The sequence below is a fragment of the Ustilago hordei genome, assembly GCF_900519145.1.
Source record: "Ustilago hordei strain Uho2 genome assembly, contig: UHO2_contig_04, whole genome shotgun sequence".
Taxonomy (NCBI): Eukaryota; Fungi; Basidiomycota; class Ustilaginomycetes; order Ustilaginales; family Ustilaginaceae; genus Ustilago; species Ustilago hordei.
This window is the reverse complement of record NW_024545261.1, coordinates 371,943-388,914: the sequence shown is the minus strand read 5'-3', so window position 1 is coordinate 388,914 and position 16,972 is coordinate 371,943. Positions and strand designations below refer to the sequence as shown.

Genomic DNA, 16,972 nt, shown 5'->3' with positions numbered 1-16,972 from the left:
GAATGAAGCAACAAAATCACTATTGAATATAGCCCTGAACCCTAGCCAGCGCCTCGATCGCCTCCTCTGTGATATCTTGCACCACCTTCCTCACAGGCACAATAGCGTCCATCGCTCCGACACCCGTCCCAGACCAGATGACAATTCGATCCGTATCGTTCTCTTTCGCTGCTTGCTTGTATCTCTCCATCCTCCTCTTTGCGCCTTCTGGGTCCTCTCTTCCCTCTTTCACCTCCTGTTGCAGGTCCTGTTCATACTCTTGGACCGTTTTGTTTCTCAACCCTCTTCCATCAGTTCCTTTGGGCCAGCCCAGTGTTCCCCTAGCATCGTCGAAAGCGAATGTACGAAGCGTAGCTGAACTCTTCGCCTTGACCAGCTGCTCTTTTTGCAGTTGCGAATATGTTGATTCAGGGGTAAGAACAAAGCGTGTTCCGTACACACCGCCTGCGCAGCCAGCTGCGAGGAGAGACGCTAGCGATTTGCCATCTGCCAAACCTCCGGCTCCCAGCACCGGCGGTGTAGTATTCCCTACATTATTCGACTTCAACGAAGGAAGGCGTTTCAAAACGCCCGATAGCAACGCAGACAGTGGTGGAGCTTGCGAATGTCCATGACCTCCCGCCTCGCAGCCTTGTACAATCAGCACATCGCATCGACATTTCTCAACTGCAGACTGCAGCTCCTGCTCTCTGCCGATCATGATGAACCACCTTATCTCCTCTCCTTCCTTTCCCTTTATATCCGCATTGATCTTCTCATCGAGCTCAACAAGAACGTTTTGCCAAGAGGTGAGCTCTTCTTCATCTCCGAAACTGAGCCAGACAGCGCGTGGTCTAGCTTTGAGGATAGCCTCTAAGAAGTCAGTGACAGCCTTATTGGGGCTGGACTGGTGCGGTCGTTTGCCATTGTTTAATTCGGTAAGACGCCAGACGAGGATTCCGATTCCAAAATCAGCCCTCTTCTTGTTAGAGAGAAGGGAAGAATAAGTGATGGAGAGCTGAACGTATGCTTTTTCGACTTCGGTTTGGATAGAGGTGGGAGTGAGGTAGCCTGCGCCAATGAAGCCGAAGCCGCCTGCTGCCGAGACAGAACCTGCTAGATCGCCGCCCGAGGCGCCGGCCATCGCGCCGAGGACGACGGGGGTTTTGACTGAGGGAAGGACCCTAGAGAGCGGAGAGATTAGATTGCGGGTTACCATCTTTGCTTCGACGACCTCTTGCAGCGAGAAGGCGGTTTGTCAGAGAGAGCGTATGGTGTATGAGCAGGAAGAATGATAGAGTCGAAGTGTCCGAATGTCAAAAAGTGAAAAGTGCGGGGGAAAGTCGAGTTGTGAGAAAGTGGAGTTGTGCAGCTAAATTCCGCTTTCGCCGCATTCGTGGAGATAAAAATCGGGCGATGCGGTCCGAAGAGGTGCGGTAATTCGGTTACTTACAAGCGTGTGTGGCACCAACAACCGGAAGCATTCAAAGTCCTCGACACTCTGGCTTCTTACTCGACCACATCCTTCCTACGCTCGTCAAACGTAGATAGACGAGATCCGACAACTTGATAAGGGCGCGACGTCTGAAGGGTCTCAGAGCCATCGAGCTTCTCAACTGTTCCGATAACAAAAGATCAAAGATGCGGGCAATTGCCAGCCGCTTTCGACCCGTGCTGCGCGAGCGGGCAAGGCTGGGGCTTCCAAAGTCAATCTCTACGAGGACAGTATCCGTCGTCTCCATGACGACCCCGTCCGATCAGGGCACCAAGTTATCGAAGCGCCAGATCGTCCAGGCAATCCATCGCGGCTTTGCAACTTGGCAGCCAAAGCTGTCCAGCGACACAAGAGCATCAGGCACATCCACCGACGACGGCCCTTCCATCCCACCACCGCTCAAAGGAATCCGCATCGTCGATCTCACTCGCGTTCTTGCAGGCCCTTACTGCACCATGCTCCTCGCTGACCTTGGTGCAGACGTCATCAAAGTCGAACATCCTCGCGGCGGTGACGATACCCGAGCTTGGCTCCCTCCTTTCGCTCAACCACCCACCGGCAAGGACGCACCCAAACCTCCGCCTGGAAAAGAGGACTACTGGGCTAGCCTGCCTCCCGAATCAGCCTACTTTCTCTCCGTCAACCGCTCCAAGCGATCCATCACTGTTGACCTTAAATCTCCCGCGGGAAAGAAGATCATCCACGATCTCGTTGCTAAAGCGGACGTTGTGGTCGAGAACTACCTCCCCGGGAAACTCGCCAGTATGGGTCTGGGCTATGAGGATTTGAACAAGATCAAACCCGACATCATCTATGCTAGTTTGACAGGATACGGCCAGACGGGATCGTACAGGGACAAAGCGGGATACGATGTGATTATTGCAGCGGATGCGGGAATGATGCATATCACCGGCGAAGCTGATCGACCTCCCGTCAAGATTGGAGTTGCAATGACAGATCTCACGACGGGGTTATACGTTCATGGAGCGATCATGGCCGCCCTACTCGGCAGAGCGCAAACAGGCAAAGGCGTCCATATCGATGCCAGCTTGTTCGAATCTCAAATTGCCTCTCTTGCCAACATCGCATCTAACTACCTCATCGCAGGACAAGAAGCTGGTCGACACGGAGACAAGCACCCTTCCATCGTCCCCTACCAAACATTTCAGGCCAAAGACGGCCGGATCATGCTGGGCGCAGGAAATGACGGTCAGTTCAAGTTCCTCTGCAATCTTCTCGGCAAACCTGAACTCTCTTCAGACTCTAAGTATGCGACGAACGCAGCAAGGGTTCAGCACAGAGAAGAACTGATCCCACTGCTGGATAAATTGCTCAAGGAAAAGACGGTGCAGGAATGGTGCGATGCGATTAACGGAAAAATTCCGGCTGCCCCGATTAGGAATATCAGGGGAACGTTTGATGAGCATCCGCAGAGTAAAGATAGGAAGGTGGTGGAGGAAGTGGATCATCCGAGAGCGGGGAGGATTAAGATTGTTGCGCCCGCGGTAAGGTATGGTGATGGGAAAATGAGGGTGAGGCGTGCTCCGCCAGTGTTGGGACAGCATACGGATGAGGTGCTGATGCAGGAGTTGGGGTTGAGTGAGGAAGAGGTTGTCAAGTTGCGGGAGGAGGGCGCTATTGGGCCTTGAACTCATACGCAGGCAGTGATAGAATACTTTGCTACCTTGATTGTGACAAGATAGAGTGTGATGTGCGAACACCAGCGTTCCAGATGAGGTATGATGGTCAGCGTGGAACACCGGGCAGACGAAAAGGGGCCAGCAAATTGAGTCGCAGTCAGGGCCTGTCTTTTGCCACGCTACGACGTCTTTTTCGGGCGGAGTGGAAAAAGTGCAACACCAGATCCACTATTGAGACATGCACACGCGCTTAATTCTTCTCCTCAACCCCACCATCTCATCGTCATTTACCCGCACACGCACGGTTCTTTACCTACACACCTTACTGGAATCGATACCTGGTCATCCATCTCAGTCTCTACATCGCACACCATGTCGTGGTTCAAATCCAACGCAGCCCCCTCTGGCGGCACCACCTCCACCTCATTCTCCAACCCATTCGCCAACACCGGCTCCTCACGATGGATCAATATGGACACGCAACAAGTCAAGAACTTCTCGGGAGAACTCACAGGCGAATCCGACGCATTCTCCAAAACGTTCGGTATCGAACTTACTCGACAACAACGTATGATCGGTTTCGTTGCCTGTACTCTCGGTGGATTTGTGCTCTCGATCCTCGGCACAGTCCTTCTCGTTACCGGATCAATATCAGTTTTCGTAGTGCTGTATACGGTAGGAGTGCTGGTAGCTTTGACAGGAACAGGGTTTTTGATTGGATTCATGAAGCAGTTCCAACAGATGTTCAAACCGGTCCGGATCGCGTTTACACTGGTGATGATCGTGGCGTTCATCATGGTTTGGGTGTCGGTGTTTGCGATCGATAGTACCATTTTGGCGGTAATCTTTGTTATTGTGCTGTAGTAAGTATCATAATAAGCGGGGTAAGGGGAGAAGTGATGGAGGAGGAGGTTACTGACAATGATTCTTTTCTTCGATCTGGCTTTGTGAAAACAGCGTCGCTTTCTTGCTCTATTCGTTGAGCTATATTCCGTTCGTTATCGACTTTATCAAGAGAATGTTGAGCAAGCTCTTCTGAGCAGAGCAAGATATCAGCCTTTCCGGACTCGGGCTTCATACGGCCTTTGACGAACGACCCGTCCGATGACTTTTTTTGCGGTCAATCTCTTTCTTCTGCGCTCTTCACTGTATTCTTATAGCTTTTCAGCTAACCAATGACCACAGGTCTGATTGATCTCGACTGGCATACGCTGCATCCTGAGGCTGTACCAGTTGAAGCGTAAGTCAGTCAGCTTTCGGCACAGATAGCAGGCTCGAGAATTTTGAGCAATGTTTCCTCTTGCTTTGCTAACATTGTTTAAATTCCGCGGTGTCCTCGCGTAGATTGCACCGTTCCTGTGCCCTGCAACGGTCAATTTCCACAGCTCGCGTTGGAAACAGTCATGCTGTCGTGGACGAGTCACATGTCAAAGCAACTTCCATCGTCTCTCCCACATCATCACCAGCTGCGGCGAATTCGGCAACCAGCACCACCACATACACCTGAGGGGGTCGCTCTTCTGCTGGCCTCGCCCGACGCCGATTTGTCTTCGCCATAGATACCATCGTTGCTCCGAGACGCCATCCTGTCGAGATTGGACCGACCTCCGCTCGCCCACGGGAACATCGAAATCAACCACCTTGTAAGACCAAGAGCTGCAACGCACCTAGCAAGGCGCACAGTATCACAAATACTCTTGTCGAGACATTGAACCCTCGCATGAGCTCATAACACCTCGCATACTTACCGAGTCACCATGTCCGGTGCAAATGGCAACAAGTCGGCTCCGCGCCCGCCATCCTTTTCCTCCTCCTCCGGCTCTTCATCTATCCCATCTCACTCCCTACCACCACATCCGTCGACAACCAACTCGCAACGTCAGCAAAGCCCAGCATCACACGCAGCCGCATCCACCCTTGCCGCTCTTGCATCTAGTCCACCTGCCAGCTCTATACCCCCTCTACCACCATCACAGCAGCGAAACCCATCTGCATCCACTTCAACTTCTTCCGTCGGCGTCCGCTCCAACACAGCATCCATGTTGGATCAGAGCTTATACTCCAACGCTTCCTCATCAGCATCCAAATCTTCAGCGAACAATGCAGGCCGGTCACCCTCCGGTTCACCCCTGAAGAAAGAAGTCGATCTAAGCACAAAATCTTCCGCCTCTCCCTCAACCTCTTCGACTCCAGCCAGGAAGCCCTCTTATTCGGCAGGCACACCGGCTTCGACTGGAGGTGGAAGCGCAGCCAAGGGCGGAGGTGGTTCAGGCAAGAGAAAGAAAGCGAGTCGCGCATGTTTGCACTGTCAAAAAGCTCATTTGACCTGCAACGACTCTCGGCCTTGTCAAAGGTGTGTTAAGAAGGGTCTGGCTGATTCTTGTACGGATGGACATCGGAAGAAGGCGAAATACTTGCTGGATGATGATGAATTGGAGGAGTTGAAAAGGCAGAAGGAGGCAAAGAAGGCGGCTAAGCAGGCGCAGAAGGCGAAGAATGCCCAGCAGCAACAGCAGCAACAGCAGCAGCAGCAGCAGCAGCAGGATTCAGCAGTATCGCAAGCAACAGCTTCATCATCCCAGAAGCAAGCAATGGCAGTAAGCAGCATCCTCGATCAGGTCGCCGCAAATAGTGTTCCTACCCCCTCGTCTTCCGGTCATGGTCCTTCGCCGCATCAGCACGACTATCTTTCCAGTAACACATTCGACTCCTCCTCCACGAATGATCTTGCACCGTCTGGTAATGGCGGGAACAGCGGAGCAGGAGGAGCACCGTTCGATCTTTCGTTCGACCCATCAACGCACAACTTTGGAAGTGAAGCAACGAGTCTAGAGTATTCCATCCTTTCGTCGATGCTCAACGGGACAGATCTGCAATTGTTGGGTCCATCGGGTGCAAGTCCTGATTTCCAGACTAGCCCGGCGGTGGGTGTGATGGATGGATGGAACATCGCCAGTGGTGGACTGGATGCGATTTTAAATATGGACATGCAACAGCAGCAGCAAGGAGTTCCGCGGACGGGTGGGTTGGATACTGCTGCAGCAACGTATAGCGATACTGCGGGGATGGGCCCGTATGCGGATGCAGGAGGGGCAGGGACCACAGGGTTGACGGATATGACTGGCGCTGGGGAGTTTGGGGATTTGGAAGTGCCCAGTCCTAAACCGGCTATGATGGAAGAATCGACGCTGCTTGCTGACGAGCAGGGACAGAAGCAGCAGCAATCGAGTGTCAGCAATCACAACTCTGGTGGAGGGAACAATCAAGTGGATCTCGGATCCTCCTCCCAACGCAGCACCTCCAACGAACCGGTCGCAGACATCAACAAAGCCATCGCTTCCCGTCGAGTCGCACGTCAACAACAAGACACAATTTGGCGTGCCCGTATCGCCAAAACCTACCGCGACAACACCGCCCCTTTTCCTTACCCCGAAGGCTACCACTTCCTCATCAAATACGTCACTTCGAAATTCGAAAAGCAAGACGTCCTACGCATCGTTCGCGCCCTTGCCATTTTCCGACCCTCCCTCATTGCCCTCCAAATGCCCCTAACCGAAGAAGACGAGATTTTCGTCGAGCGATCATTCCAGCGAACAATGCTCGAATTCGAAAAACTGATCAGCTTCAGTGGAACGCCGACGGTAGTGTGGAGAAGGACGTGCGAGATCTGCGTAGTCGGGGCAGAGTTTTGCATGCTTACGCAGTGGAGTAAGGATCAGCTGGTGGGAAGGAGGATATATGAGTTTATGGATAAGGAGAGTACCTTGGATTATTGGGAAAAGTTCGCATTGCATGCGTTTGAGAATACAACACAGAGCGTGATGACCACATGTACACTGGTGAAGCCGGATGGGAAACTGGTTCCTTGTGCATGGAGTTTTACGATCAAGAGGGATATCTTTGACTTGCCGAGTTTGGTTGTTGGGAATGTAAGTTACCCCGTCCTCACGCTCTACTGTTGCGATGGGAAAGTTGGTGAGGATAAAAGCTGACAAGTTTTATTTTATTTTTTGCGTTTTGGTGGTTGATTTTTGCAGTTTTTACCGATCTTGTCCTGAGCAACAGGCGAAACAACCTGAGTGTTGCTAGCCGGTGTAACCTTGCAATAGATGTCGTTCTCTAGGGTATGCATGTCTGACTCGCAATGCTCCTTGTATGGAACCGTTGTTGGGAAGGTGTTGCGTGTTACACTTTGAGCTCATACAGAGGTAATATAAAGAATGTTGATGGTATGCTTTCGTGTTTGCGTTTGTGCTTTGTGCGATTGGGAGTTTTGACGGTACGATATCGCGAGATGTTCTAGAAAAGCGTCAAGCTATAATCAAATGGGGCTCTTTCGATGGTGAAGGAGGTCTATTCGAACATTCTCTACCTCAACCACGCCTGTCAGAATAGAACCGTATAGAGGAAGTCCAACGACCATTTTGATGATGATGTAAGGTCAAACGAAGATTGACAGGTGGCTGCTATGCGCCATGTCGATCAAATTTTGCTTAAGCGCCGCCGGATTCTCCAGTAGAACCCGCCCACTTTTCGGAATTCTATGAAAGCTTGGCACGGTGAGCCGACTAGGAGACTTCTTCCCATCGTCTGACACTCTCTCCGCTTCCTTCCCAACCTCGACCACCATCATCCACAATGACTTCTCAATCACCACCATCCTACACCCTACCACAGCGCCACAGCACCACCTCCACTGCATCCAACATGTCTTCTCCACTCCCATCAGGCGCACCACCATCATACACATCCACCCTCCCCTCCATAACCCCCATCGACCCAACCTACCGGACCCATTCAACCATTTCCCTCGTCCTCCACGCCCTCCTTTCCGCAATCATCCTCAACTCTCCCCTCCCCTCTTCACCCCTATTCTACCGCGTAATCGCAACATGGGCTTGTACACTCGTCACATTCAACCTTCTCACATCTCGCTACATCACTCTCGAACGGGCTTGTGCCTTGCGCCTGGTTCTAAACAAACCCGAATTCGATGCAACTCTCGCTAATCGAACTGTGCTCAGCCAGGGAGGCATGTCTACTATCTATAGAATCCTCGTTGCGACCTCGCTGCTTTCGAACCTTCCACAGGTGTATTTAGGATTGACGAAGGGTGGTGGGGCGGAGTGGGTGAGGAAGGTCGAAGGTGTGGGATGGTGGTTTGCAGTGGTCAATGTTGTGGTTTGCGGTGTTTGCTGGTGGATGGTGTTGACTCAGGAGAGGATGAAGGTGGAGTTTGATCAGAAAGAGAGGTTGAGGGACGAAGACATTCCGTTAAAAAGGTGGGAAAGGGGGGAGGAAGGAGAGTGGAAGAGGGTCGCTGGTACTAGTAGAAGGCACGATATCTGGGTCAGGCTTTTGTCGAAGAATGCTGCGGTGGATACTTTTGAGATGGTCACTCGTTTAGCTACTAATCACCCGCTCTATAGCCCCGAGAAGGAGAAGGAAGCGAGGGGCCAGGTCTTACGCATTAATCTGCCCTAGACACCAACATGCAGGAGTGGTAAAAGAAAAGAAAAAATGAAAATGAAAATGATCTATATTGACATGTGTTCATGTGTGTGATAAGCCTGGAAGCTCATACTTCGACCTCATCACAATCGAGTTGAGGCTGTGTGACGGACTCGTTCACAATGCAAGCGAAATCCGTGGCCTGTTTACCGAGAGCAATCATCGGATGATGCCAAATCCCTGGGTGGTATTGAATCGCTTGTTCGGTTGTAGCTAGGAAAACGGCTAGGGTGTTCAGGTCTGGCTTGTCATCTGTTCATCCCAATCCAAAAACGAAGAGAAGTTGGTGTCAGTAAAAGCATCCCATCGTCACCATATCTGAAACGGGGAAGAGGTGGTGTGGTCGTACCTTGACCATTAAGCGCAACCACAACCAAGAATCCCTTTTGTTTCCCATCCACCGGTACCATCGGGATGAACGCCTGCGTAGTAAATCTGTGCCTTTCCAACAACTTCACCTCAAAAGGCAGTGTTGGGGCAGGATCGCATCGGTATACATGAACGTTGGTCTTCGCGCCCGCCTCGCTGGGATACTTGTTAAGAATTTCCGCCAAATTCAGGTACTTTTTGGCGGTTCCCTGATTGACGATCTTGAACGGCTTCCATTTGTCTGGGTTTTGCGCGGAAGGTCCATCGATCACCGCACCGTAAGGCTTGAATGCTTCTGCAGTGAGATGCACCGCCGCGACAAATGTGGAATGAAGGACGATGCCGGTGGTTGTATTGCACTTGCAGGTACCACGAGAGATGGTGGAGGGAGGGAGGGCACTTACAGGAGCGAATGGATCCGAAGTGGCTGATGGCAAAGGGTCCTGGATATCCTGCGGTACAGGAATGACGGGGAGGGCATTTACGTCCATGGCAGCAGAAATGATCGTGGCGGCACGACGACCGTGTAGTCTGACACGCTTGATTCCTCCATCGGGATGCATTTTGACCATGACATGGGTGATGTAGGAGCCACCGGAGATGGGGAAGAAGTGACGACGACCAGGACCGAGCTTGGTACGAGGAAGGAGTGTGATCCATTCAGCAGCAGCGGAGGGAACGGTGGAAGAGTGGTTGTAGACTGTGCCGAGAAGTTCGACAGATTCGGGGAAGTTGCCGAGGAAGTGGGCTGTGTCGACTTCTGCGTAGGAGAGGAAACCTGGTTCGCCACTATACACGTATCGAAAGATGGAAGGAAAGAGCAAGGATGAGGGTCAGTAAAGAGTCAGAAAGATGAGTGAAAGAGGGGTTGGCGGTGCACTTACAGCTTGATGATAGCCCAATTGAAATGACCTTTTGCTCTGGAACGACGAGTCTCCCAGCCATCACCCATATCTTTACCCCTGCCGGGCAAGATGATGTTGCTACCCGCACCGAAGTGTTGGTCATCCGTGAACACCACTCTACCGCCATTCAAACAATGAGCCAGATCCAACACATTAAGCGCGCTGTTTTCTGCATTCACCTCCTCTCCCTCGCCCTGCCCAACAGGAGGGGGTGGGATCACACCATATACCCTGAACCTTGCAATACCACCATCCGGGATCATGTGCAGCTTAATATGCGTGTAGATCTTGTCTCCTTTACCCTCTGCCACCTTAAACAGGTGCCTCTGCGAAGGTCCACATGGCGAGACGGGGACAACTTCTTCCCAAAGAGCGTCGTTTTGAGCGAGAGCGTTGCCAGTCTGAGCTTCTTCTTCCGGAGTGAGAGCGAGAGCGTGAATCGAGATCTCGGGTGCTTCGTTACCATTGAAGTTAGCAGTGTCTACGTCGAAGCCAATGAGACGACCGCCGGCGGAAGGGCCAAGACGAAGGATGACCCAGTCGTAGGTAGGATTGTGACGACGAGTTTCCCAGCCATCGAAAAGGGCTCCTTTGGGTCCAAATTGACCTTTGAGCGAAGGTGCAGGGCCGACTTTGAGAAGGGAAGAGGCGGGAGCGAACCACTCATCAGAGGTGCTAAGGATGTGGCCACCAAGGGCGACAGAGGAGATCTCGGTCGAGGTGGAGCCAAGGACGGCATCGAACTGGTCGAGGGGGATGGCCGTCATTTTGTAAATCTATGGAGAAGTAGATGAGAGAGCGAGGATGGTGAGAGAAGGAAGGAAGCAGGTTCGGATGCTGTGGGACAAGCGATAAGAAGTGGGAAGCGAACCCAAGTTTGGGCCCCAGCTTTCTCTTCTGTCACCCTTCCACAATCACGATTCACTTGCCGGGAAATGACGCGAAGTGACAGCTTCTTTCCTCGTTGCCCAGCATTCCATCAGCTCACACGATCATATGCTTTTGTGTTCTTGACTTCACCGCGTGCCTACCGTCCTTCACCTTGGTGCCGCTCTATTGCAAATGAGTCTTTGCATGGTGTGCTAGCATGGTGTGCTAGCATGCTGTTCAATCCGCTTCTTTGCTGTGGACAAGGGTCTCGGCGAAGTCCGATAGAAGAAACACACCCACAAATTCTGGGCCGAAATTGGTCAAAGCGCGTCGGCGTTCTTCTCGGCAGTCAGAACTCGGATCTGATTCGGAAACTCGCCCGTGCCCCGATTCATTCATAGGCCCACACCTCACCAACCGTCAATCCCTGCAACATCAGACAAGCCCTGTTTGCTTCCATGGCAAATTTATCATCGCGTCTATGTCGAGTATATCTGATAACATGAGGACGGAAACAACGTCAAAGCCAGCACTAGAGAGCGTGGACAACAAGCCTTCCTAAGCGGTTGCCATCGCTTCCCATGTTCTTTTCTTCCAGATTAGCAGGTCTTTCCTTACCCTCCTTCCAAATCCTCCAGATCGTTCCATCCTTCTCCCCTTTCAGTGCACTGAACACACCCTCCGACTCCTCCCTCTTCCCGTCCAGCACCATCCTCCTCGCGATCTCACTGTTCACCTCCAAGATCGACTGTGAGGAAAGCGAACCCGCGAACTTGGTCATGTTAGGCAGCAAGAAAGGGAAATCGGAGAACGACACATGTTGACTTGCCTTGTTCTCCTGTACCTGTTCACCTTTGCTGTATGTCCACCCCTTCAGAGCCTTACCGTCGCTCTTCGACGCAAGGTCTCGTTCAAAGGCGAGGATTTTCTCCGCCACCTCTTTCATATTTCGCCCCACCACATCGGGTGTACCGTAAACAGAAGGGCAAGAGTAGTGTTCTTCGTACGTAACCCAGGCGGTTCGGAACCCTGCTTTTTTGGCTGCAAACGTGTCCCATGTGTGCGAAGCAACGAACCAGATCCCCTGATACTCCTTTTTCGCCGAGTTGGGGTCAAGAGGTTCAGCGTTGATTCGACGCAGAAGTTCAGCGTAGACTTTCGGGTCAGGTTTGGCTACTCCGACCTCGTCGCAGCTGAAGAGACCAATTCCGGAACCGATGGCGTTGTCTTGAGCAGAGCGACCGGAGCGAGCGGCTTCGCTGTCGATGTCTGCTCCGTCAGTGTCGCCTAGTGCACGGAGGAAGGAAGAGCGTCCGAGTTGAAGTGAGCCGTTGGTGGCAGCCCATACATCAACTTTGTCTACGCCTGATGGTAGACGGCCCTTCCCATCGCGGTCACGGTAGATTCGCGTGAGAGCATCAACCATTCCTGGTCGCGGCCGAAGCTGTTTTAGAGCGCCCATCATCGTCTCGGTGACTACGGCGTCGAATGGATCGTTGAGAGCTTCTTCTGCTGCCCCGCCATCTGCGAAGGATCCTGCTTGGGCGAGTGGCTTTGCATTTGCATCAGCGCCCTTCTTCGGCAAAATTTCAGCTTGAAGCAAGACTCGAGGCAGAGTACCCTTGAACACCTCAGCAATAGACTTGTACTGTCCGCAGATGCTCGAATACGTGAAATCGCGCTGCGTACCATGGAACCAATCCATCACCACCAACTCCGGTACAATCTTCGGCATTCCTTTCGCTTCCTTCAGCTGGTCCGGGAACAACGAGACTAGCGCTTCGATACAAGCACCCAGCCCGAACAGTGTACCGAACATGTCGTGCACGATAACGAGCCTGCTCGGTGGTCGCACTCTCGCGGATGCAGCCGCAGCAGCAGCATCCGACTTCTCCGTTCCCTCAGCTCCGAGGGTAAGCAGCCATCCTTTACCTCCAGTACTAGCTTTCGATTCGCGACAGATGGTGGTGACGTCGTCCATGTGCGATTTCCATTGTGTGAAATCTTCGCTATTGATCGTGTAAAGTGGTTTGCTAACAGGAACTACATTCGCGCCGGTGATGAGAACGGGCTCGACCCATGGATCGAGCACAAGGGCTTGGCCGAAGGGACAATCAGATTGACGAAGAGTTTGTATCGCGGTGGAACCGCCGAAGCTGTGACCGATGAGCCAGGGGTCTGACATCTTAAGCTTGTCGCTGAACCCAGCAAGGATGGTAGAACGATGGTCGCGTGTTTTTGCATCATTGCGTGTTGTTCGAGTGCAAGAATTGACAAGCGTTGAGCCCTTACCAGCGCTGACGTCGGTGAGGATATTGAGAGCAGCGAGAACTTCTTTGCGACGGAACTCGACTTGGGCTCGACGGAAATCGAGTGGTTCAGGTTTACCATCGACTTCGGTGGGTCGCACGTAGATCTTGTTCTCCACACCATTCGACCTGCCTGTAAACCATCGGAGCAGGCCTCCACCACCGGTGTGGTTGTCCTTGTCAAGAGGATGGTGGATGGTCGTTGAAGCTGAAGATCCATCTCTATGCTCCACTGCAGCAACCACGATGCCGGAACCTGCGAGCGAAGTGCAATACGCAGAGTACGTTGTGCGTGTACCTCCCATACCATGGCTGAATACTGCTACTGGGAATCCGCCCTCGAGTCCTTCCGAGGCTAAAGGAGCATCAACCACAACAGGAAGCTTCTGCGAAACGACGCTGTATGCAGGCAAGATGATGGGCACAGCGAGATACTTCGGAATGCCTGCATATTTCAATAGACCGCCGATGGAGCGTAGTTTGGGTGCTTCGAGCCAGTCGAGTGCTTGACCATGATTGTGTTCCTTCGCAAGCTGAGACGGGTAGTAGATAGTGACGAGGACAGTGTCTGTAGTGAGAATGGGTTTCGTGGTCCCGCCTTCCGCGTAGGTGTATGGTGTCGGGGAATCTTGGGTTATTGGCGTGTCGAGAGGGATCTCTAGGGTGATGATGGATACCGCATATCGTGCGTTCTTTGGTGGATGGGGTAGCGGCATCCTGCTCCACTCTATTCCGGGGGATATTCTATGCCAAGAAGAGGTGATGGTGGAAGGTGTCACAAACATTTATGCCCATCATTTCTCCACAATATTATGAATCATGCCGAGAAGGCGCTGACAGACCTCTATGTTCTGCTTATGCACGCGTTATTGCCGCAACTCATTCTAACGCAAAGGATGGCCCCGTTTCCCATCGGAAGACGAAACAACTCGTTGCCCCGATTCCATTAGCAAGACACGATAGCGATCTTCATCAACCCAATTCTCGTCATCAAGACCATTAGTGTGATACCGTCGTCACACGGATTCCTTCCCCATAGAACCTTCTCATTTCCCAGGGAGGCCCAAGCTCAATGACTCTCGATGGCTCCCATACACAGAGCTTTGACCTCTCACCGGCGACGTCTGATCTGTGGGGAAGAAGTTGAGCTTATTGTTGCGGTGTCGATCGGGGCCAAAGCGGGAATGCATCGGTGACTGCCAAACAATGATGAGGCTTTTGTTTGCACCACAGTCTGGGAAGATCCCATCGGATTTCGGCAAACTCGACCGCTCTGTACTTCCTCCTTTCTTTCGAAGCATGGAAGAGGTGACAAGGGCACAGACCGCTCGGGCCTCAATGTAGTCCGTGTTGTACATAAGAACATTATTGTGGCGTCCCATATTGCATGTCCGATCTATTGTACGAGTTGCATTTGTGCAACCCGTCAAGGAGGAGATGCGAGATGACAACAACGCCACAGTTTCGGCGCCGACTCCGGCTGTCGATGGGCCTTATTATACTCAGGACGCAACAAAGTACAGATGCTGCCATCTGTAGGAAGCTTCTGAACAGGTGCCCAAGCAAGCGACTGTGCAGCTCGATCTGAGGCCGGTTTCTGACATTCAAGCTACCGATGCTTCTCCTTGTAGTGACTGAATCTCGCTACAAGCAAAGTCGAGGTCGTCGTCGTCGTCCGAAGCGGCTCCGACTCAAGAGTGAAAGAGACACAAGTACGTTTAGAGCTAGCCGAAGCCGAACAACAGACACAGCAGCGGGAAGCGCCCTCGAATTCTCCTCCCATAGCATAGATTTGATTCGGCACTTGGACGTCAAAACCCTGAAAGCTCATCTTCGACCGTCGGAATCCGTAACACCTACAACCAAAGACATCTGCGGAATGAATGAAAGAACGACCAATGCATAGTCAAGACCAAGATCTCTGCAGCAGCATGCCTCGGAATCCAACACGCAAATCTGATAGGTTCGGATGAGAGCGAGAAAAAGTCGAGTCGTGCGAATGGAAGGTGCGCTCGTTTCAATGGTGGGCGAAGGCACGTGACCTGAGTCGTGTCACTTCATATCGCTCATCTCATCTCCTGTCTCTCTCGTTGCTTCTTCTCCATCATCTTCTCTCTTGCGCAAGCCTTCTCCTGGCTGCGCTTCGTCTCAAGTTCACCCTCCCTTCCCTCCCTTACCTTCTCACGCTGGTTCATGCTTCTCACACTTAGTTCTCTTTTGTACTTCGTTCTCACGTGCATTCCGCCTCGCTCTCACGCGGCGCTCGACCGGCCGTGCCTCTTACGGCCACGGCTGGGAGCCCGCAAGCGACTCACCTGAGTTAGGCAATTTAACATTCTGACACAGACTCCAGGCACTTGAGATAACTCACCGTTGAAGGAAAGGGTCGCTTGTGTGAGTTGGGTGCGAGCTTGCGCGTGTGTCGATTTGAGCTCGCTTGCTAGCCGAACTTTTGGTTCATACTAAGAACCACGTCGCATGGCATCCATCCTTCTGGTTCGTTGCAGCCAACGCCATTCTTGAACCTCTTCTTCTCGTGAGATTCGACAGCTCGGGTATCGCCAAACTATTTGCCCTTCTTCTGTCTTGACAGATTCAGATGCAATCAGGCGACCTACCGACGGTGAGGCAAAGTTCGATTCGCGAGGGGTCGAAGGAAAGTATCCGATGCTAACGCAAGCAGCCACCATTGTTGAGGAATTAGACTCTGGACCACAATGAGGCCTGGAAACAATGCTAAGACTCAAAGCCCGCGTGGGAAGTCCGGGTGTGAGCAACCGAGCGAGCAAGAATTGATGTTGCTGGCACGAGGACAAGCAAACAAGCGACGTTCGCTTAGCCATACGGGACCTCTATCTAGGGGCCTTTTCGAATTCTGTGTCTCGCTTTGAGCAAGTTGGAATGCGAAACCATAGCCTTCCATGCTATCCGAGGTGCCAACAAGGCTTTCTCTCTTTGCTCGACCTTCTATCGCTTGCATTTTCTACTTCGTTCTCAGACCCGTCGGCGGCTAAAACGCGATACGTGATGACAATCGAGGCTGTACATCCTAGCGCTATATCTGCTGTGAACACCGTAGCATGCTAGATTCAGCTGCGGAGGAACAAAATAACTCGAAGAATGCGAAACACGATGACGATGTGCAAACGTCCACATGCACACCACGAAAGGAGAGAAGAGAGATGCAGACCGATTCAGCCACCCCCGCCTTTGTGTGCCGAACACACACACACACACACACACACACACACGCTGTTCTCTTTTGTACCCCAGTCTAGCAGCTGGTACATTAATGCGATCGGAGTGTAAAACGGTTGCTGCCGTTCGCAACAGATCGAATGACACGAGCGGAGAGAGATGAGCGAGAAAACTTACGGAGCAAAGAGAGGTGTTGTCGCCGAACCGTGCGCCATCAAAGCTGCCGCACCACGAGCTCCTAGGCTCTTGCTGAGTTGCCAAGAGGATACGACGGCACGTTTGTGCGCACAAACTGACGCATCTGTCTTCTCCGTCGGTATGATTCAACAGTGAGTTATCGCCCTGGACAACGCGTGAAAATTGTTGGAAAAGGAGCTGAGAAATTGAGGGGAAAGGAATGTTAAATTGCCTAACTCGGGTGAGGATTGCTGCGCGTTGGTCAGGTGCCCCTTTGCTCATCATTGAAAAAATGCGCATCTATCCATTCGCACGATAAGTATCGACGCCTTGAAGATCATGTCATCATGGTCGGAGCATAGAAAATTCGGCCGGCATGTATGGGTTGGCACAAGCAGTCTGGCTCGGTAGTAACGGCCGCCGTTCATTGCAGGCGCCAAGCAAACAGCTATGCTTTCAGATGTCTGTGCGAACCGACCGAGCGGCAATGAATGACCACGAATGAGAAGGAGATGCTTC

At 52.2% G+C, this 16,972-nt stretch overlaps 8 protein-coding genes across 8 annotated transcripts; 4 read left to right on the top strand and 4 right to left on the bottom strand.

Annotated features, from left to right (window-relative positions):
- Positions 1 to 19: 19 nt before the first annotated feature.
- UHO2_02464 (uncharacterized protein) lies at positions 20 to 1,198 on the bottom strand (the record flags this gene model as incomplete). The annotated part of the gene is made up of 1 exon (XM_041555252.1): positions 20 to 1,198. The coding sequence occupies one exon, from the start codon at positions 1,196 to 1,198 to the stop codon at positions 20 to 22; it is 1,179 nt and encodes a 392-aa protein (XP_041411186.1).
- Positions 1,199 to 1,620: 422 nt separating this feature from the next.
- UHO2_02463 (uncharacterized protein) lies at positions 1,621 to 3,123 on the top strand (the record flags this gene model as incomplete). The annotated part of the gene is made up of 1 exon (XM_041555251.1): positions 1,621 to 3,123. The coding sequence occupies one exon, from the start codon at positions 1,621 to 1,623 to the stop codon at positions 3,121 to 3,123; it is 1,503 nt and encodes a 500-aa protein (XP_041411185.1).
- A 363-nt stretch (positions 3,124 to 3,486) lies between these two features.
- UHO2_02462 (uncharacterized protein) lies at positions 3,487 to 4,153 on the top strand (the record flags this gene model as incomplete). Its single annotated transcript, XM_041555250.1, has 2 exons — positions 3,487 to 3,977; positions 4,072 to 4,153. The coding sequence occupies 2 exons, from the start codon at positions 3,487 to 3,489 to the stop codon at positions 4,151 to 4,153; spliced, it is 573 nt and encodes a 190-aa protein (XP_041411184.1).
- A 718-nt stretch (positions 4,154 to 4,871) lies between these two features.
- UHO2_02461 (uncharacterized protein) lies at positions 4,872 to 7,172 on the top strand (the record flags this gene model as incomplete). The annotated part of the gene is made up of 2 exons (XM_041555249.1): positions 4,872 to 7,043; positions 7,152 to 7,172. 2 exons carry the CDS (start codon positions 4,872 to 4,874, stop codon positions 7,170 to 7,172), a joined length of 2,193 nt encoding a protein of 730 aa, XP_041411183.1.
- A 649-nt stretch (positions 7,173 to 7,821) lies between these two features.
- On the top strand, positions 7,822 to 8,598 carry UHO2_02460 (uncharacterized protein; the record flags this gene model as incomplete). Its single annotated transcript, XM_041555248.1, has 1 exon — positions 7,822 to 8,598. One exon carries the CDS (start codon positions 7,822 to 7,824, stop codon positions 8,596 to 8,598), a length of 777 nt encoding a protein of 258 aa, XP_041411182.1.
- A 94-nt stretch (positions 8,599 to 8,692) lies between these two features.
- Positions 8,693 to 10,666, bottom strand: UHO2_02459 (uncharacterized protein; the record flags this gene model as incomplete). The annotated part of the gene is made up of 3 exons (XM_041555247.1): positions 8,693 to 8,877; positions 8,975 to 9,783; positions 9,879 to 10,666. 3 exons carry the CDS (start codon positions 10,664 to 10,666, stop codon positions 8,693 to 8,695), a joined length of 1,782 nt encoding a protein of 593 aa, XP_041411181.1.
- A 635-nt stretch (positions 10,667 to 11,301) lies between these two features.
- UHO2_02458 (uncharacterized protein) lies at positions 11,302 to 13,794 on the bottom strand (the record flags this gene model as incomplete). Its single annotated transcript, XM_041555246.1, has 1 exon — positions 11,302 to 13,794. One exon carries the CDS (start codon positions 13,792 to 13,794, stop codon positions 11,302 to 11,304), a length of 2,493 nt encoding a protein of 830 aa, XP_041411180.1.
- Positions 13,795 to 14,124: 330 nt separating this feature from the next.
- Positions 14,125 to 14,460, bottom strand: UHO2_02457 (uncharacterized protein; the record flags this gene model as incomplete). Its single annotated transcript, XM_041555245.1, has 1 exon — positions 14,125 to 14,460. The coding sequence occupies one exon, from the start codon at positions 14,458 to 14,460 to the stop codon at positions 14,125 to 14,127; it is 336 nt and encodes a 111-aa protein (XP_041411179.1).
- Positions 14,461 to 16,972: the final 2,512 nt, after the last annotated feature.